At 38.5% G+C, this 18,996-nt stretch overlaps 6 protein-coding genes across 7 annotated transcripts; all 6 read right to left on the bottom strand.

Annotated features, from left to right (window-relative positions):
- LOC18782159 (probable WRKY transcription factor 4) lies at window positions 268-4,169 on the bottom strand. The gene is made up of 4 exons (XM_007215479.2): window positions 3,343-4,169; window positions 1,582-2,300; window positions 1,332-1,490; window positions 268-864 (listed from the first exon to the last, which is right to left on the bottom strand). Exons 1-4 carry the CDS (start codon window positions 3,823-3,825, stop codon window positions 582-584), a joined length of 1,644 nt encoding a protein of 547 aa, XP_007215541.1. The 5' UTR covers window positions 3,826-4,169; the 3' UTR covers window positions 268-581.
- On the bottom strand, window positions 6,050-8,927 carry LOC18782902. 2 transcript variants are annotated; one of them, XM_007215403.2, is made up of 7 exons: window positions 8,571-8,927; window positions 8,098-8,192; window positions 7,762-7,882; window positions 7,533-7,651; window positions 7,103-7,289; window positions 6,844-6,987; window positions 6,050-6,626 (listed from the first exon to the last, which is right to left on the bottom strand). In XM_007215403.2, exons 1-7 carry the CDS (start codon window positions 8,844-8,846, stop codon window positions 6,336-6,338), a joined length of 1,233 nt encoding a protein of 410 aa, XP_007215465.1. In that variant the 5' UTR covers window positions 8,847-8,927; the 3' UTR covers window positions 6,050-6,335. The 2 variants fall into 2 exon arrangements, with proteins under 2 accessions (XP_007215465.1, XP_020416710.1); XM_020561121.1 differs by having other exon boundaries at window positions 7,533-7,658; window positions 8,571-8,686.
- LOC18782981 (cell division topological specificity factor homolog, chloroplastic) lies at window positions 9,628-11,161 on the bottom strand. Its single transcript, XM_020560349.1, has 2 exons — window positions 10,976-11,161; window positions 9,628-10,352 (listed from the first exon to the last, which is right to left on the bottom strand). Exons 1-2 carry the CDS (start codon window positions 11,066-11,068, stop codon window positions 9,795-9,797), a joined length of 651 nt encoding a protein of 216 aa, XP_020415938.1. The 5' UTR covers window positions 11,069-11,161; the 3' UTR covers window positions 9,628-9,794.
- Window positions 11,684-12,912, bottom strand: LOC18783064 (lamin-like protein). The gene is made up of 2 exons (XM_007216272.2): window positions 12,637-12,912; window positions 11,684-12,075 (listed from the first exon to the last, which is right to left on the bottom strand). The coding sequence occupies exons 1-2, from the start codon at window positions 12,842-12,844 to the stop codon at window positions 11,708-11,710; spliced, it is 576 nt and encodes a 191-aa protein (XP_007216334.2). The 5' UTR covers window positions 12,845-12,912; the 3' UTR covers window positions 11,684-11,707.
- On the bottom strand, window positions 13,568-16,230 carry LOC18781780 (probable endo-1,3(4)-beta-glucanase ARB_01444). The gene has a single exon (XM_020560759.1). The coding sequence runs from the start codon at window positions 16,009-16,011 to the stop codon at window positions 13,927-13,929; it is 2,085 nt and encodes a 694-aa protein (XP_020416348.1). The 5' UTR covers window positions 16,012-16,230; the 3' UTR covers window positions 13,568-13,926.
- On the bottom strand, window positions 16,311-18,161 carry LOC18783890 (lamin-like protein). The gene is made up of 2 exons (XM_007214998.2): window positions 17,761-18,161; window positions 16,311-16,973 (listed from the first exon to the last, which is right to left on the bottom strand). Exons 1-2 carry the CDS (start codon window positions 18,068-18,070, stop codon window positions 16,633-16,635), a joined length of 651 nt encoding a protein of 216 aa, XP_007215060.2. The 5' UTR covers window positions 18,071-18,161; the 3' UTR covers window positions 16,311-16,632.

Raw genomic sequence — 18,996 nt, 5'->3', positions numbered from 1 at the left:
ATCATGGAAACCAAACTTATTCGATATGCGAAGCCACATCTTCAATGTGCAGGCAGTCAACATACAAACAAGATCATATGGCAGATGAGTTGGCCTGCCTCCTCAACTTTTTGCTTTGTGCCAGTCGTAAAACAGCCCACGTAGGCATGTACCCAAAAGTAAGAACAGCACACATTAGCAGAGAAGTAATAAACAGGATGAAGAACAGCCAGCCAGCCAGCTTTGCTTTGTGCCGGTCAAAAAACAACCCACGAAAAGAAGCCCACATAAGCAGAAATAAACAAGACTAAGAATATGTTAAAAGTAAATTTATACATGAGTAGATATACTTGTATTCCCATTTCAGTGTGAAATAATTCTATACGACCCTATTTCTGCATTCAAATTTACAAATCATGGAGGGCCTACAGCAAAACTTTCTGCACCATTTTATCAAAACGGATCACACACCAGCAACAATCACCACGCAAAAACCTCTCTAGGCCTTTCTTTATTTTCTGTATTCATTCATTTTGCACAATGTTAGTTGGTTGGATTTGACTGCTGACCTTTACCTCCATAATCGATTTCAGCGGAGCACTTTACACAAAGATTTGCTCTTCTTTTAGCTGTAGAAGTACTGGTCTCTGGTCATTGTTTCCGAATTCTCCCCCTTTAAGAAGGGGATGGTTCTCTGCCACAACCGTCAGTGGTTTTAACTGTGATGCATTGTTATTGGCTGTGTTGTGGCTGCTGTTTCTAGCTGCTGGAACATCATGGTTATGTTTCCCCTCGTATGTAGTGATGACAGCTTTGGGGTCAGTGGAAGCTCTCTCAACATGCTTACGGACATTGCACCCCGCATAAGTGCATTTGTAATAGCTTCTGTTAACGCATTTGTATCAGAAACGATGCTCATAATAAGGAAACCATATCTCAAGTAGAATGAAAAATATTAGAGAATAAATTATTCACATATTGTTTAAAGGTATGCTAAGTAAGTGACTCTCTAAGATCAGAAAGTAATTGTTCTTTAATTAATGGCTTGCTCCGCATCAGTAATCGAGAGTTTATCCCACTCCTCAAAAGTTAATTTCTAAGTCCAATGGTTCATAATTTTACCTCCATCTATCAAATAGGATACACAATAAAAGAAAGTGTGAAGAATTTTTAGAATACTTTATATCCTTTTTTAACTGGGGCCAAAAAAGATGCCATCCTAATGCTTAATTTATAGGATCTTAAATATAAACATGTCGGAAACAATTTAGAGAAACCATCCTAATTCCATTTGCATAATGCAATCAGTAGAACTGAAAATAGGCAAAGATTCATATGGAGAAAGTTCCCACCTTGGATGAGGATTCCCTTTGACCACCTTCTGTCCATACTTGCGCCACCTGTAGCCATCATCTAGAAGATCGACTTCACTCCTTGTTTGCACAATGATTTTTGGTTCTGTCACTGTCTTGTGTGACAAAGCTACCTCAGATGGCCCAACATCTATGTTCCTGCACGCCCAGACAAGGAGATTTTAACGTTAAGACAAAACAAAGGAGAAAGTATCCTGTGATTACATGAAATGATTGGTTTTGAAAATACCTTCTCTTTGGATTTGGTTCATCAGCATCCCCCTCTTCTCTAATTTCCCCATCGCGTAGCTCTTCACTGTCACTTGCCCCTGGTAACTGTCCAGGAGCAGCTTGAGTAGATTCTTGATGCCTCTCAAGCATTGAGTGAGAAGCTATATTTTCACTAGACCCGTTTGAATCTCCAACCAATCTTTGCAATCCATTTTCAGGCCTAGGCTGCGAATGCAAGTGTCCGTTCAGATCACCACCATCTTTTCCACGTTTAGGTTGAGGGGCTTCATGGTTATGCTGCCCTTTGTATATAATCTCAGTTATTTCGCCATTAGGAGAACGCTCCACTTTCTTTTTGACAGGGCAATTCAGATGTGTGCATTTGTAGTAACTTCGAGGATACTCACTGCCCTTAACCTGCTTCTGCCCATATTTCCGCCAGTTGTAGCTATCGTCTGCAGGCCTATCAGTGGCCACAGATGAAGGTTGGTATTTCCTATCAGAATGAGAGGCCTCTGATGATTGCCCCGCGGAACTTCTATGGTCAGATGTTGAAGGTAATGTCTGCTGTTGAGATGCTTCATTGGGCATTACGGATGGATGATATGCCTGTGGCTCTGTGGGAGCTCCTACTGACGAGGGTTGATATTCAGCTTGCATGTGCATACGAGATTGGGCTAGTGCAGCTTGGGCAGTAACCTGCGCCAATGCCTGCTGGTGTGATATTCCAAATGGACTCTGCACCAATATGAGGAAAAATTCATGAATACCTGATGCTAATACAAGTCATCCAACTTCAGAAATCATACTATATTGCATAGAAAGACAATATGGTACGAAGCACCAATAACAACATATGTTCCATATGGTCTGTCGCCAATGCATCAATATATTGAATGGCTTAGATATGTAGATCACCTCTTTATCAGCTTCAAGGTTCTATATGTTTAACCATAGTTGAAGGAGCCTTTAACAAATGTTACACGATGCAGAGTAGAAAAGACACTTACCTAAGCAAAATTTTGACTTTTGACAATATGTAACATGTAATAGGGGCATGCACATGACACAACAAACTAAACAAATTCGTCCACCAAAATTGGACATGATTGTATCTTTGAAGTCCCATGCTACCCATGTGTCCATTTTATATGAGACACATCATAGTTAGCCATCCTTAATCCGGGATTCTAACCAAAGAGCAAGAATAAACTTATGATTGGAGTGAAATAATACAAACTAGGACCAACACTCAGGGAAAATAGGCATTAATTTAGTTGCGGCTATAAATGCACGATTTTCACAGAGTTGTTGTGAATGGCAGAACCTGAGGGCCTGATTTGTTGTTGGATGGTAGTTGATTTCTTCAAACTTTCCTTGTATCAATATAATTATGTGAAGAAATCCATCATTTCTTCAAACTTTCCTTGTATACAATACAATTTTGTGAAGAAATTCATCATTTTGCATGGGGTATCAGGAAGGGCCAGCCATTATCATCAAAACAAAATTGTTGTAAAGGAAGCACCTTTGACCAGCCCATCATTGAGTAATAGCTTCTGTTAATACTCAATAACCACCCCAATCATATCCTCAACCCACAAATGTACACCCTGTGAGCACAAGTACAAAAGAAGCACCTTTGACCAACCCATGTTCACAAAATCACACAAGTACATAACCATTGATCAACAGTTAGTAATCAAAAACACACAAATAACAAAAAAACAGAGCACACCCAGTATTAAATATAGCATTGGGAGAGCTTTTGTAAACTTACCGGAGGTGAAAAGAAGCCAGGCGAGTTAAGCAACCCAGAGGGACTCAATCCAGGTGGAACAGTGAACAATGGCGACCGAGCCACCATCAAATTCATAGGCCTACTCTGCTTAAACCCAGACTTGTTCTCACCGCCATTTTCAGAGCCTCCTTCTAATTGGGCCGAACCATCAACTGGGTTTTCGTTAAATTGGATTGGCCTTGTGGACCCCATAGGCGAGCCCATGGCTCCGGCCAGGAGCTGAGAGAAGGACCTGTACTCTGAGTCAGGGTATGTGTCGGGGAAGAAGCTTGAGACCAGGGTCATCGGACCCGGGCTGGCTCCAGATCCGCCGCTGAAAAGGGACTCAGCGGAAGGCCTCGGTGGCAGTGTTATGACTGGTCTTTGCGGTTGGGGTGGTGCTGAAACTGAGACTCTCTCAGAGTCTTGGTTTTTGGCCATTGATGCTATATCAAGCAAGCACCTTTTTTCTTTTTCTGTCATAAACCCTCTGTTTTATCTATCTCTCTGTAACTCTCTGTTTTTCTCTCTCTATTTTCTGTGTTTCTTCTGCAACTGGTTTGTGTTGTGTTGCTTGGTTTTGCTCTTCAGAAATTAGTTGGGTTTTTGGTGGTTTCGTGCTATCCTGAATTTTCAAGTGGAAAGTCCACGGAGCAGAAAATGGACAATGACAACTTTTCTTTGTTTTTTAATATAATTTTTTTTTTTTTTTTTAAAAAGCTTTGTAATGTTTTTATTTAGAGGCTGTATGGCTTCGTTAATTCCCAAACGGCAAATTGCTCCAAAGTGAAATTCAGACAGAGACAGATAGACATATAGATGGGACTTTAATCTTTGTTGCCCTCCAAGACCGGCATCTGGGTCAAGACAAGGGATGCCCAACACAACAAAACATTAACGCAATAGACTGTCTATGGATGCTAAGCTTCTTCTTTGCCTTAACCACTCCTTTTTATTGTTTTTTCTTTTGTATAAAAGGAACTCCTTATATTGTTTGTAACTATCCAACTATGATTTATAAGTGAATTGTTCCCGATTTGAGCCTCAATTTTGCATATTTAAAGAAAATTCACATAATATGACTCGCAATCGTCTGTAATTTTAAATATGTGACAAACTTGTATAGAAAATAAAAACTTACATTCTAATTAGTTAATATGTATATGTGATGTAAAATTGTGAAAATGTTAAAATCTCTCGATATATTATAATTGAATTTAAAATACGACTATTTGAATGAAATTAATCCCAAAAGAAGAAAGTAAGATGGGTTTTTAAAATTAGAACGTGTTCATGATTCGATTCTTAGAATAAAAAAAGATTGAGAGATTAAAAAAAAAAACAGTTAAACCAGTTATTATACGTGGAGAGAGGTGAATGGAAGTATTATAGGGTATACAAGTAAACTAGCGTGGCAAACGGGGACGGTATAGTAAAACACCATTAAAGGGTAATACATCGCATGTAACACGAAGTTTTGTGACAAAACTCACCATCCGGGGGCCCCACGAAAGAAAATCCGGCATCAAGGTGCCGTGTGGTCCTTACAAATTTAGAATTTTTTTAGCTTTTTTGGCCGGAAAAAGATTTATTATTAGCTAAGCCTCCAAAAATTTCACTAAAAACGAGCCACCACCACCATCCACTCTCATCATCATCATCAATTCTGATGGGACCCAACGGTTGTGATTATCCATAGCCAGATCTTTAGATTGTCTGTCCAAATTAAATATTTTAATTTAATATTTATCACCTCCTTCAGCTCCACTTTTTTTTTTTTTTTGGGTGTTGTCTGTGCAGCCCACGATCATTCTTGTTTTGGCAGCCTATGCTAGCAACCGACAAAGGTTCTGACTTTAGGACATTTAAATCTGAAAAATATAATTAGTAAAAGTGTTACACGGTACGTTTCCACATTTAAATTAAAATATTATTCCGTCATTTTTTTGAAAAAAACTTGGAAGATGAATGAAGTGCAGAACATGAAAGTAAAAGAACATTCCAGTAGTCTTATGCATAACATAACATATTGACAGCGCCATGTAGCATAATAAAATAGACATTTACACTCTTGTTGACGTACGCAAGCTCTCAAATGTATGGAAACTTGATAAAGGTCAATTACCCCCAAAAAAAAAAACAGCTGGTGCTTGCTTGCGATGTTTGTTTTTGTTTTTTTAACGATAGTCTAAACTACAATAGTTTGATAGTTAAAGTTATTTTTCATTGTGCAAGGCATGTCGGCGACTTGCGATGTGTGTTTTATTTATATATTTTTTGGGTCAATCTTGCATATACACCTTATAAATTATAAATTAGATTTGTAATAGGCTTGTATTTCCTAGTTCTATGGTTTCTGCATATGCCAGCTCCACATTGAGATATTAATAGCCAAAGAAGAAAGGTGGGAGAGTAGTTGCATTAATTTTATTTTGGTTTTGGTGGTTGTGGGGGGCGCATATCACTTACATAGATAGTCTTGTGCTATTTAAGCAGCAAGGGACTTGATTGATTCATCTCCACCAAGTTGTGCAAGTCATATTACAAATTAGTGAATTTCCGACATGAAGGGCCCAGACAAACTGGAAAAATTGACAACTTATATTTTTCTAAAAAGCCTTTATTGCAATTCTGGTTGCAGAAATTCCAAACTTTTAACTTTTTCAATGAGGAAATGAATGTGATTTGCTGCATTCTGCAACTAGACTTTTCTTCTAAAACTTTGTCTTTAATTTTAATCTGAAATTACATACAAGAATAATATACACTTGTTCAACAACAATGGAAGTTATGGGACCTTACATTTCCTATATTTCCAATGTCCAGGAAAGAAAAATTTGGCCTGACTAGTCCCCAGACTCTCTCAACTAGTTCAAGGCTTCAAGAAAGTACAAACTGGAGTATCAGATGGGGTTATGTAGAACTGTGCAAAACCATGGATAGAAATATCCATCTCCCTCTGAAAAATTATATCTACAATGAAGATGGAGTGCTCACATTCTTGTCTCATAGAAGTATGTTGTTGAGACCGCCAAACCTTCGACATCGTAAGTGCGAACCAGTCTCTGTCTCTTTCCAGGGCCCTCAAGCCAACAGAACTCCAAATGGAATGACAAGGATTCTGCAACATTTTTTCCTACATCACATGGGCATCCCATGTACATACCTCCAGGCAAGAGAGTCATCTGGTAACCTCCAGCAAAAGTAACCAAATTGTCTGACTTGATACCCGTCCACGGCACATTAGTGGTAACATCACCCGCAGCAGAGGTGGAAGTGATGCCCTGATATTATTTATGAACAGAAATTAGGGAAAATGAAAAAAGGAAGTAAAAGACTGATGCTTGAACAAAACGTAAACCAACAATAATATGTATACAGTCCTTTCATTTTTCCTTTTTGGGAAATGAGTTCTTAGATCATCTAAATTTATATCAACGAAGCAAATTGGTTTAACATTCCCTGTTGTCTCGAAAAGGATTTGCTTGGAGTGGAAGATACCTGAATAATTTGGCCCTTATCATCCATCTCAAGTGATGTTACTGTTTCAGCTTCAGCCATTGTTGATCCATAAACACCACTTCGTTTTGTTATGGAATGACCTTTCCACTTACCAAGAAATGGAACAATCCTGTCTTTGTTTTCCTGAGACCAATTAAAAAAAAAAACATAATATAAGATACTGCACTCAGAAAGTAAAAATGTAATGCTAGTAAAATAAAAAAAAATCCTCACTACTAGTTTTCTTTGTGAAATTTACCATATTATTGTCGAGGGAAGGAGGAAGAAGCACTCCATCTCCTCTTTCCTCAAGGAAGATGAGAAGCATTTCAACAATGCCTTTTGGGTCCATGATATGGAATGCTCTTACTCGCATATCTTTCTCTAGTGAATACAAACAACTCTCACATACAATAGAAGGCCGACGGGAAGGAAGCTTTAGATTTCTACACAATGAAGACAAATTGAGGAGACCAAATAGTTTTAGTGTTAGTGAAACCCTTTTAGTTAGAAAAGCAATGGAGCTCCACCAATGATCATGAAAGAAAAGAAACAAAAATAGCTCAGACAAAATAATAAGAAACACCAATGGACAAGAAATATGTGTATACACCAATTGCTACAATCCCACTGTTTATAGTTTTATCATAAAATCATGAAGAACATCTTTTGAGGGAGGAACCACTCACTTTGGTGAGTCTTCACCAGTGTCATCTTCCCCAAGAACCCCTTGTCTTAGCACAGTTTCTAGCATGCCAGCGGTCTGGTACCTCAGAGAAAATGCTTTCTCATTGGGGAAGAATCCAATCTGCAGACTAATCACAATGGATATTCAACAGAAAACAATTGATCACAAAAACTAAGCTATAAACTATTTCATCAAGGGAAAATGATCTCCAGACACTGGTAAAACCTCACCTGTTGATATTTGTCCGCAGTGAACATGTTGGTTTCTTTAATTTTGTATTCTGCCCATTCCAGCTCATCATCATCATATCCAGAAACAGATGTGCTTGATGAAGCTTGTTCAATATATAATCTACAAAGCATGACAGCATCAAGCCGTTTAGAATGGCAAAGCAAAAGTACGTGTTAGAATCAATAATATACAAAGTTTATAAATGATTGACACTTGACACAATCAAAATATTTTATATAACATAAACAAATTTATTATTTTTTCTAATCCCTAATCTTTCCTTTTATCTTTTAGACTTTTACTTTTTAAATGTAATAAGTGGACCTGAAACTCACGTTTGAATGAGACTGATGAGTTCATCTTCCCCGTAAGAGCTAGCTGACAGCTTCGTATTCACTTTATGCAATAGATTCCCAACAGCATCAAATTGCTACAAAATCACTGAAACTAATAAATAATCTGAAATCACACGACCCGCCCAGGCTCCCAGACCCGCCTAGCGGCTAGGCGGCCGCCTAGGCCGATTCTTCGAACACTTAATTTATCTGTTTGACTGCCCAGAAAATGTTGAAGAAAGGAGATAAAACAGAGCAAAAAGACAAATTCAATCTCTCATTACCAAACCCAGAAAACCAATAACTCAACGAATAGAGCTAACTACATGCATTTTTCTCAGAAAGTTGAATAATTTGCCATCTTGACAAACACAACATAAAACAAAAGACTGAATTTCTCTACTTTTCTTGCGTTTACTTAGCCATAGCAACCATATTTAACTCAAATTTTGTAGTGCAAACTAGATACTTACAAAGAAGGAACCATTCCACTTGCCCAAGTTGAGGTTAACGAAGCGGCGAAGATTGTCAATGCTCATGGCTTCGTCACTAAGCTTTTGAGCTTCATCTTGGACTGTGGTGGACGAGGAGAAGTTGGTAGCTCGGATTCTGGGACTCCGAAGTGTAAAATTTGAGTGAGAAAACGGGTTTGGGCTGTAAAGTTTTGTGGGAAAGAGTTGGGTTTTGTTGAGGGTTGGTGGGTTGGGAATGGGCGGCAGTGAAAGTGAACAGCAGTAAGTGGAAGCCATGAAAGCAAAGGCAAGGAGGGTTCCGAGGAAGTGTGGAGCTCAGAGCAGCGAAGAAGCTGACCTGTTTTATCTTATCTCGAAATGGGTTATTAAAGATATTTCAAAGGCCCAACTTCAGAGGCCTATTTCAAACCAAGGTTAACTTACGATCAGTCTACTTTCCAAACCCAACAAACTCGTGTCTATAACTATAACAAAATCAATCATAACTCGAATAAGTCACATCTCATAGCTCAATCCATAATAGGTATCCATCCATCCAGATCTCATGCTACACGACCCAACTATTTGGCTTTCATTTTTTCAATACAATCTGTTTGAATTGCTTTTGAAACTATATGATCCTAAGTAAAATTTTAAGTATGATCTGCATATATTATGTGATTACTTACCTCCAGACACTAATTGAACAAATGAAATTGTAGGTATCCATCAATATACTGTTTTCCTTTCATTTTTTCAGTAGAATATGTATGAATTTCCTTTGAAATTAGATGATCTCAAGTGAAATTGTATATGTATGATAGGCATATGTTGTGTGATTTCTTAGTTCGTGGGCGGTTAGTTGATTTTTTTCTGTTCTTGTAATGGTCTTTGTGGTCCCGAGTCTAAAAGAATTCCTCCTAATCCTAGAAGGATGCTTGAAAAGCTCGACCAGATAATTCTTGACAAGGCTTCTCAGTTGCGAAAATTCATAACATGCATGCATGTCCATCGCATCATGTGCTGAATGACAAAAAATGAGAGAGAATCTTGAGGTGACATGAATATGGAGAATGGCTATGGAAAGAGGATGAGATGAACTCCCTTAATTGCTCTTTGATTACAGCATGAGCAATATAGAATCATATGAGACTAATTAGTTAAAAGCTGCTCTACCATGAAATGTAATAATGCTAAAAACACAGAGAGAGAGAGTTGTTAGGGATGTGGAAATCAAACTTCATATCAATAAGATCCAATGTGTTCCCCAATATCCTTGTACTCATCATTGGTTATGACCCCAACATCATCCTCATCTTGATGATATTCAGGCTTCACACGCCGAACAGGGATTGTAACAGAATACACTGTGCCTAGGTCTTCATCTGTTGAGACACTAAGCTGGACATTATCCTGTGACTCTATTTCCACGAAATCGGATAGAGCACCAACAATGTTGCTCACAATCTTCTCCTTCGCGTCATCAGTTACTGCGCATCGATCTGAGAAGAGGATCATCTGCAACCGCTGCTTGGCTATCTTTGCATTAGAATTCCTTCTTGTCGATGGTGAAGGGAACACTATCTTCCATGCCAAGTTTAAACGCTCAAAAAAGCTCATGTTTATAGAACGGAGGAGAAAGCCCTCTGTTTCTTGGCTTAGAGGTCCGGGAAAAGGTTCACTGTTTTCTGCAATCCCAAACGTTTGTCTACACTGGCACTTAGACTTGTAGCCTTCCAGATTTAAGGACGTTTGAATCATCACCCGTGAACTACCTCCTCCATTAAAACCCTTCAATGTTACCTGAAATATGAATAGTTGCATTTTTCAAAAATGAAGTCCTTGCAATTGAAGCCCTAGGCAGCATTAGATATTAGACAGGAATTTCATCAATCAAATATCAGAGAATTCAGTAAAAGCATCACAAAACTCAATGAAAGAACTAGGCGCTAAGCATTACTCTCCTAAGTCCTAAATCCTGGTTCAGGCATTCTTTAAATGGAATTTGAAAAATTAGTCAAATCCAAATCTCTAAAATCTACTTGACAGAAGGGAAGGGTAATGTAATGTAACTCAAAATCAAAAGGTAAAACATTCACACCTACATAATGATAGCTTTAACAAATTGTTCCCAGCTTACTATAATTACTATTTTCAGTATTAATTTTCATACATTGACAGTAAAACGATAAATAGACAGACAAACAACAAGCAGAACAGAGAATACACAAAAACAACCCCAGCAGGCATAGAAAACCAAATTTTCAACCAGATTTCCAAATGGCCAGCAATGCATGAGGAAATTGGAGCTAACTCGTGAAACCCAGTTGGATAATGCATGAAATTTGAAATCTTTTGCAGCAAGCCCTGGAGGGTTGGAGAGAGCTTCACAGATAGTGGTGCAAGATAAAAGGGGAAATGCAAACCTTGGAGGGCTTGAGAGAGCTTCCCAGAGAGTGGTGCTTAAAAGGGCAAGAACCCAATATTGCAGAGATCCCCAATTCACCAGAAATCGCCATTTATCTTCAGAAATTATATGAACTGGGTTTTGTTTCTCTCACAGGCTCACAGCTGAAGAGTGTGGTGTTCAGGGCTTGGGTATAGGTTACCAGTCTAAACGGAAGAGAGGGAAACTCGCCGAGGTTATTCTTGTAATTTCCATATACATTCGGGTACTTTAGGCATGACAAAATTTCAGTTTTGAACCTTTGTGTGGTTTGGCCGGGCCCAACTTCGAGCTCATCGGTTCATAATATAGTTTCGGTTTTGACTATTTTGCCCTTATAGATTGCTGAGTGTTACACTTATGTCACCGCGGCACATGTCAGGAAATTCCTTTTCTTATAAATATTAAAACTTTAGAGAATTGATATTTGACATTTCCAAAAAAGTTATTGTGCAATCCTCCCTCCTCTTCTTTTACAAAAACACAAAAGAGGAGTGCATCATCACTTTTTTGAAGTGCCGATGAGAATTTCAAAGTTGTAAAATCATAATTACGGTAACCAAATATCCAATAATCTACAATTCATATAAATTGATTAAATGTTGTTGATTTCAAATCGATAAACACCAATTAATTAGCAACAATTGACATTCACAACCATTCAAATCTTACCAAATACTACCACTACTTGTATGACAATGATGATCCACTCTTATACATATGATTTACAGAGATCAACGTCCCACATTAAATGTAGGCCTAGGGAAATCACAGTGGCGGATAGAAATATGAACATTTTTGCTGAGGGTAAGGAATTAGGAGAAGCAGCATTTGTAGATGGGGCAAGTGCTGGAGCAGGCGGGAGCTGCTGCTGATCTTGGAGGGCAACCAGAGCCAGTCTCATGCCGTGGAAGCAGTAGCCTCCACCGGAGAGGAAGTAATAGGGCCTGTCCTCCGTTAGTTGATACACATCTCGGCCGCCCCGGGTTATGTTCTTCATGAAGCCTTGGTCATTGCAGCTTTCAAAGCTGCTCTTGTTCACCTCCAGCACATTGTAATACCGCTTGTCAAAATTGAATACTTGCAAACACAAGATGAACAGTACAAACAAAGTCAGTCACTTTATTTTCATTTTTATTATATGTTTTAAGAAAATTAAAAAGGCAAAATGCAAGAGAAGAAGATACGACTCCCAATTATTAATAGCTAAGATAAGCCAAAATAAAATCAGGTTACTTGGCAAGTTGGGCAAAAATTAAAGGTTACGAAAGGGAAAATTATACTAAAACCCCCGCTAAATATAAATTTTAACCTCCTTTATTATAAACATGTCACGAAAATAAATTTTTATTGTTTCGATTAAGACGTTTAAACTATCACTTGTATAAATAAAAAAAGTTTGATGTAATCAAAATTCAAACTAAACCAACCTCTTTAATAAATCAGTGTTGCACAGCTAATTTATCAAAACGCAACGCTCTTATTTATGCTTTGTGAAATGTACGTGTTCTTAAAATTCAACCACAAGAAAATGTTGAATTTAAATGTATGAGAAACTACATACTTAGATTATAGACGGTCCAAAAATAAGAAAGAACAGAAAAATAGAAGGAGGTGATTATATAAAAATAAAAAACGTACAGAGCCATTCGCCGACGTAAAAATTCTCATTGGCAGACCACTCGGTGTAATTCACGTTCTGGTTCCATCCTTGTGCGCCTCCCACCTTATGCAGCACGCCGTTTGCAGACGTCATGAGCCACCCCACCGTAATCGCCGTGATCACCACCGCAGTCCATCTAAACCCTGCTAATCTGCAACTGTAATTGCTCCTCATCACCATTTTCATTGCTTAATTTATCTCTAATTAAGTTCAAGGCTTGTTTCGTTGATGGTATTTGTAGAGGGAGGGAGGGATCAGATTCAGCAGCCTCGAGAGAAACGTGAAGTCTTCTTCTCTTTAGCTCAAGCTACGAGGACATGAGTCAGATATCTCTACTGGCGCAGAAGGGCTTTTTGGTGTTATCAATGACGTGGCACAAGGGGATTGTTTGAAAAAATGAGTTACGGTTGGTTGGTGGGGTCCAGCTCAACTCCCATCCTATGAAGAATGTTTCAGAGCGGTTACACTTACACGACTGAGTGAGTGTGTTGGCGTAACTGGTTCAGTGAAGAACAAGGCTTCTAAAAGCAAGCCACGTGCTATTTGCTACTTCTCACTGTAAAATAAATAAATAAAGCACCAAACAGATTCGCAATAATTTGATTTTACATTGAACAGTAAGTAAATAAAGCAATAAAAATAAAGCCGGCCAAAAATTTAAAGAAAAAAGCAAGAAAATAAAGCATAAGATAGAGAGGCTCTCATATGCTCTGACACCAAACCTTCCAAAACAAAATAAAGGAAAGAAAAGAATAATCCTACCATACTACAATTTATGTCATACATCAGCTCTTTTAATCGTTAGATGTGACGAGTTCACATTTTTCTACTTGCGGTATAGAATGATAATCACCGTTAGATCGAAAGTGTACGTTACGTATAAGTTGTTGTATGATAGGAAGACTCAAGCAGAAGGATAATTATAGCATGACCAAACCAAAAAAAGAAATAACATAAAGCAAAATGAAATTTATGTTAGGGATGTATGTATGTTCCACGTGAACATGAACAAATTCATCCAATTGGATCTGCTTACATGACACAAGAACAAATGAGCTCAAAATATATCCATAATCTCAAAAAGTCCAGATTTTATTTCTGCTTGGGCAACTTTGGTCCATTCAGAGGCCCATTCTATGGTTCGGATGAGGAGGGATTTGTCAGAGACACCCAAGAGCTTTCTTTGCACACCCACCTCACAAATGCTTTGCACCCCTCAAGAGTTCTAATTGAATTGAATTTGGTTTAGTTAAACCAAAATTAGGAGATCAAACTTTACTTAACTTCCTACTGTGAATCCACCATAAGAGATTAGTGAGAGAATTTCCATCATCAAAACCCTTCAAGCTCCTAATCTTCTCCAAAGCACCTTCTTTATCATAGATCCCTTGAACACAATACACAAACCCTTTCCACCCTTCACCAACTCCCTCTCCTTCCCTATGGAGAGCTGGCAATGTCCAATTCACAACTTCCCTAGCAAAGCCAACATCAGAAAACAAAACCTCAGTGATGGGCGAAATGGGTAGCATTTGAATTCCAAGCCTGATCTCTCTTGCCTCTGAAGGAGCAAACCAAAGTCCACTGTCTCTCTTGGTTGACCACACAACTCCCACCATCCTATTTTCCTTTGTGAAATCTTTCTCATAAATTTTGTTGCCTCCCTCTCTTACATGCCACCACATTTGAGCTGCCTGAATTTCCAACGCGGCAAGCATTGATCCTGTGGCCTCAAGTTGAGTGTCTCCATAGGCCTTCCCCATCATAGCAGCTGAGTAGTAGGCATTTACTGCCTCACTTGTGCTCTCTTGGTTCCTCCCGTCGGCAAATTCGGTTAAGCCTCCTGCCCATGAGTGCAGTTTGTATAGATCAAAGGATCTCAGACGTGGATAAAGCAAATTTGATAGCTTGCCAGTGTTAATAAAATCCTCCACAAGGGAATATGCTTGGGGCTTGTACTTGGCCCCCCATGCAGGCTCAATCTTTGCAAGCACTGAAACACCATAAACAAAGTACCCCAGATGGAAATGGTGATCATTATAAATTCCAAATCCAAAATCTGCACCAGAATCAGTTGATCCTTGTTTAGTAGTAAGCCCACCCCATTTTGCATCATACAAAAAACCATTGCCACTAAAAGTACCCTCCAACCATGGCTCAATTGTCTCAATCAAGAATTTCTTAATTGATGTAATCACATCTAGACAAGCCACCTCCTCAGCAATCAAAGCCAATCTTGCTGCTCTAGCAATCAATTTCCCATAAAAATATGAAGATGTAGTTGTTACTTCAGCTGAGTTTAGAGCCTCAACGTCCCGACGAAGCGCAGATATAATTTCGGAGTAGAAATTTTCTTTGATTCCTCCAACTGAATGCCAAGTGATTGGAACAGGCTTTGGTTGTAACACCCATGAATCACCAACAATACCAACCAGATCACCATCAATGCTTTTGTACTTAAAATCCTTCAAAACAGTAGCATGAGATAGGAGCCGCAGATGGAGAGGATGAGCTAGCATAAGCAAATCTCCAGGTCCATCATTTTCCCATTTATATACCAAAGTATACGGCCTTCCAAGCACAGCTGCACCAGAAGTCGGATAACAAGTACTGAACTGGTCAAGAATTGCTTCGGATTTTGGATCAGAATCCGGCAATACCGCAACTCGAACAATCCCAGAAAACTCACCAAACGTTAAGGTTGATGGGGTGCTGTCAGTCAAGCCAATTGGGGAGGAGGTGTATATTAGCCATGTCTGATTGTTTTCGAGCTTGATGGTGACCTTGGTGTTTGAGTCACTTGATAATGATGATGAGGAGGAGAGAATTGTATAATTGGTTGATATGGAAACCGCAGTAGGGGTAGAAACAAAGCATGTGACAAAGGGGCTTCCGCGGACGAGAAAGAAGCGGAGGTGAGAGGAGGGAAAGTCTATAGTGACACTGAGATCATTGAAGTCGGATATTACATGGTGGTGGTTGTTATTCGGATCTTGGAAGGTGCTGGTTTGTGAGGCAGAGATGGTGAGGTCAGGTGTGAAGGGTTGAGAAATGAATGCAGAGGTGTAGGAGAGAGATGGGTAAGAGAGAGATAGAGAGGAGGATGCTGATCTGATGGTGTAGGGGTGGAAGTACTCGGGCTGGTCCCCATTCTTGAGAGCAAAGTTTTGGAAGAAAGAGTTGGTGGGGAGAGGGGATGTGAGGAGGTTCGCGGTGAAGAAGTTTGAAGGCTCGGGGAGGACTGTGGATTGAGTTGCTGGGAAGAGGAAAGGGGCGGGGGTGGCCTGTGGGATCAAGAGAGTAAAACAGACTATGGAGAGGATGAGAGCAAGAGAATTGAGCATCCTTGCCATGATGACGCCTTTGGTAAATTTGTTTAGAATTAGTCTGGAGTTTATTACAGTAAGTAAGAAAAACTCTCATCTAAAAACTCAGTCATTAACTTACAGATCGTTAATTACCTAAAAAAATGTAAATACTAAGACCAAGTTCAATGGTGCTGCATGCATCTTTAATCAAATGTCGTTTCCTAAATCAGTGGCCTAATTTTTCTAACAAACATAGGGAAGCAAGTAGAAAAGGCACATGCAGCTCCATGCTTACGGGGCCACCACATAAACTACAATTGATTTTTTCAACAACTCACTATGACTTTCGTAATCAACGCATGTAAATACTGCAATAAATAAAAGTATTCAGAGTCATAAACTATCTCAATCAAAAAACCTTTCTCCAATTTCTGATCAACTACACCAAGGTGAAATTAAAAACACCACCAATAAATCACAACCCCAAAAACCAAAAGAAATTAAATCGAATGTAAAGTAGAAGGCAGCTCAATTTCCCTCACAAATTAATGGCTTAGCTTACAGCTAGAAGAAATGTCTAGTTTTGATTTGGATATCCTCACTGTTTTGTGATTGTGACATCTCCATCCATGATAGCTCAAGTTTAAACATCAGCATTCTCAGCACTTAACAGAACCGAACCAATGCATCCCACATTGCACCAATGGCAAAAACGGCAGGTAAAACAAATTGGGATCTGTAAGCAGGTGTTAGAGCACTGCTCTTGCTCTTCAATGGGGCAGCTGAGGGAGGTGGAGGCGGGTTTTCGACTTTAACAGCAATCTTCACGCCACCATAGCAGAACCCGTTGCCACTTATGAAATAGTAGTGCCTGGTCACATTCAGTGGAACCACATCTCTTCCAGCTCCAGTAGTCCAGTTGTGAAGGGGATGATCAGCATTGCATGACACATAGTCTGTCTGGTTCACCTCTAGAACATTCATTTGGTTCCTATCATAAACAAAAACTGGAGGAAGAGAAGAAAAAAAACAGAATTACCAACTAGCTATATAGTAGCAAATTAATATTTGGTGCTTATTTAAAATTCAACAGTCCAATGACATGAAAAGATACCAAGATTCCATCTTTGAAGTTTTCATATACAATAGTATGTACTTCTACCTTTTAAGAACTAACCAAAAGATACACTAAAATATGAAAGTAAATTGTTGTATAAGAAACATAAAATAAGAAGGTGACCCCTTCTTCCTCACACCAAAAGCCAAGAGGAAAGCAATAGAAAAAAGTTGCAGATCTGAATCAGCCAGGATGATACATGGAAAATACTAAAACATCAACCTAAAAAGAAAACCTTGTATACTATGGGATTTGAGGGTAATGGAGAAACACACTAACTCGCATTCAATGACGTGAATAACCAATTTTTATTTTTTTTTCCTTTATTCTTTCCTACATGCATCATTTCATTTGGCAAAACTGAGTTCTAACATAAGCTTTAAACATCAATAAACAAGATTCAGAACAACTATTTGGTAATCTGAAAAAATTCAAACTCTCTGTAACAATTTTGAACATAGTAACTATTTTTCAAGGAAACAATTTTGCATAAGAAAACTATAAGCAAAACCCATTAAGCAATTTCCAGATCTAAATTACTCAGCTGCAACATCAACCAAAATTGAGCTAAAAATAGAAGCTTTGAGCTATGAATGACTAACAGAGAACAGAGAACAATGACAGAAGAAAATGAAGAAGTTAGTATGCAAAGTGGATCTGAGAAAAGAGGAGCTTACAGAGCCAATCTCCATTGTAGAAGTGTTTGTCTTGAGCCCAGATAGTGTAGTTTACATTGCTGGTCCACCCCTTGTTCCCTCCTCCCACTATAAATCGAGTAGCTGATACTTCCGGAACCATCACCAGCACAAAGCACAAGAGCACCACAAGCACCATAGCCAAGCCAGACCCAACCCCTCTTCTCAGTCCCTCCATTGCTCTCTTTCTCGCAGAGTCTAACGGTTGCTCTGGAACACTCTGTCTAACAAGGCTCTCTGCTTTTTGGGCCTTTATGTTTCTTTTCTTGGGCAGTTTTGTTTTTGCGCTCATTATAAAGAAGAGGTACACTTTTCAGATCTACAACTGCCATCGGCTACTTACCCTGATTATTTGGGTTACTATATATAAATATTGTACTCTTAATTTTGAACTTGTGTTAATATAAAATTTAGCAGCGAATAAAAAATGTTAAGGCTGTAGCTTTTCATAACACAACCTAAATCTCATTGTCATGCATTAAAAAAGATTTAAGTGTTCTAGGATTATGGTGTTCAAGAAGGTCAATAGGACAAACTTCTCTTCTTTGACTGTGGCATCGTGCCTGATATTTTTTGATACATATGATATTGAAGAGGGGAGAAATTAGGATCTCGAGTGCTTATTTTTACTTTTTAATTATGTTGTAAGTTAAATCCTAAACAAAAGACTGAAACCCTGCTTGAAATACATAAAATTCACTTCTTTTTATCTTTTGGGCTAGAGCCAGAGTTACTTGTGGGTTATAGATTTCTTAATAAACCAAACACTGAGAGAAGCAAAATTTGAAGACCCGAATTATAACCAATGCTGCAAGACACGCCTAAAACACCATATGCCACATGAAACAAGTCTTTCTACCAGTGATTAATAAGTAAAAGAAATGTGTAACCAAACCAAAAAAAAAGAGAGTAAAGAAATGGCCTTTTTTCTTGTGGGCTTATGCTAATAAATTTGCTAGGTTTGAAAATGGTTGGGTGGGAAAGGGGAAAAAGTAAAAAAAAAAAGCCACAATCAGTAATGTCTTTCAATGTTTGACGATGATTGTAGTTTGTGGGATCATTATAATGACAAGTTAGCATAAAACACACAAGTTTTCCCAAAAGTTGAACAATTTTAGGCACAATCTAATGGCTGTCTATCGATTTATTAAATCTATATAAGTTTGTGGACCAAGCAAAGATCAACCATCAAGAAGGCAAATCTATTTAAGGTTATGA

The sequence above is a fragment of the Prunus persica genome, chromosome G3, assembly GCF_000346465.2.
Source record: "Prunus persica cultivar Lovell chromosome G3, Prunus_persica_NCBIv2, whole genome shotgun sequence".
Lineage (NCBI taxonomy): Eukaryota > Viridiplantae > Streptophyta > Magnoliopsida > Rosales > Rosaceae > Prunus > Prunus persica.
The sequence above is the reverse complement of the archived record's forward strand: the minus strand, read 5'-3'. Positions and strand labels throughout refer to the sequence as shown.

Coding starts and splice junctions, on each gene's coding strand:
- LOC18782159 (XM_007215479.2), bottom strand. CDS start 3,825: ATGACAGAAAAAGAAAAAAGGTGCTTGCTTGATATAGCATCAATGGCC. Junction 2,301..3,342: donor CTGGCTTCTTTTCACCTCCG/GTAAGTTTACAA, acceptor ATATTGGTGCAG/AGTCCATTTGGAATATCACA. Junction 1,491..1,581: donor GAACCAAATCCAAAGAGAAG/GTATTTTCAAAA, acceptor CTGGGCGTGCAG/GAACATAGATGTTGGGCCAT.
- LOC18781780 (XM_020560759.1), bottom strand. CDS start 16,011: ATGGCAAGGATGCTCAATTCTCTTGCTCTCATCCTCTCCATAGTCTGT.
- LOC18782981 (XM_020560349.1), bottom strand. CDS start 11,068: ATGGCGATTTCTGGTGAATTGGGGATCTCTGCAATATTGGGTTCTTGC. Junction 10,353..10,975: donor GCTCTCTCAAGCCCTCCAAG/GTTTGCATTTCC, acceptor TTCATATTTCAG/GTAACATTGAAGGGTTTTAA.
- LOC18783890 (XM_007214998.2), bottom strand. CDS start 18,070: ATGAGCGCAAAAACAAAACTGCCCAAGAAAAGAAACATAAAGGCCCAA. Junction 16,974..17,760: donor CTACAATGGAGATTGGCTCT/GTAAGCTCCTCT, acceptor CTCTTCCTCCAG/TTTTTGTTTATGATAGGAAC.
- LOC18782902 (XM_007215403.2), bottom strand. CDS start 8,846: ATGGCTTCCACTTACTGCTGTTCACTTTCACTGCCGCCCATTCCCAAC. Junction 8,193..8,570: donor AGTGGAATGGTTCCTTCTTT/GTAAGTATCTAG, acceptor GTGATTTTGTAG/CAATTTGATGCTGTTGGGAA. Junction 7,652..7,761: donor CTGCGGACAAATATCAACAG/GTGAGGTTTTAC, acceptor ATTAGTCTGCAG/ATTGGATTCTTCCCCAATGA.
- LOC18783064 (XM_007216272.2), bottom strand. CDS start 12,844: ATGAAAATGGTGATGAGGAGCAATTACAGTTGCAGATTAGCAGGGTTT. Junction 12,076..12,636: donor TTACGTCGGCGAATGGCTCT/GTACGTTTTTTA, acceptor TGTGTTTGCAAG/TATTCAATTTTGACAAGCGG.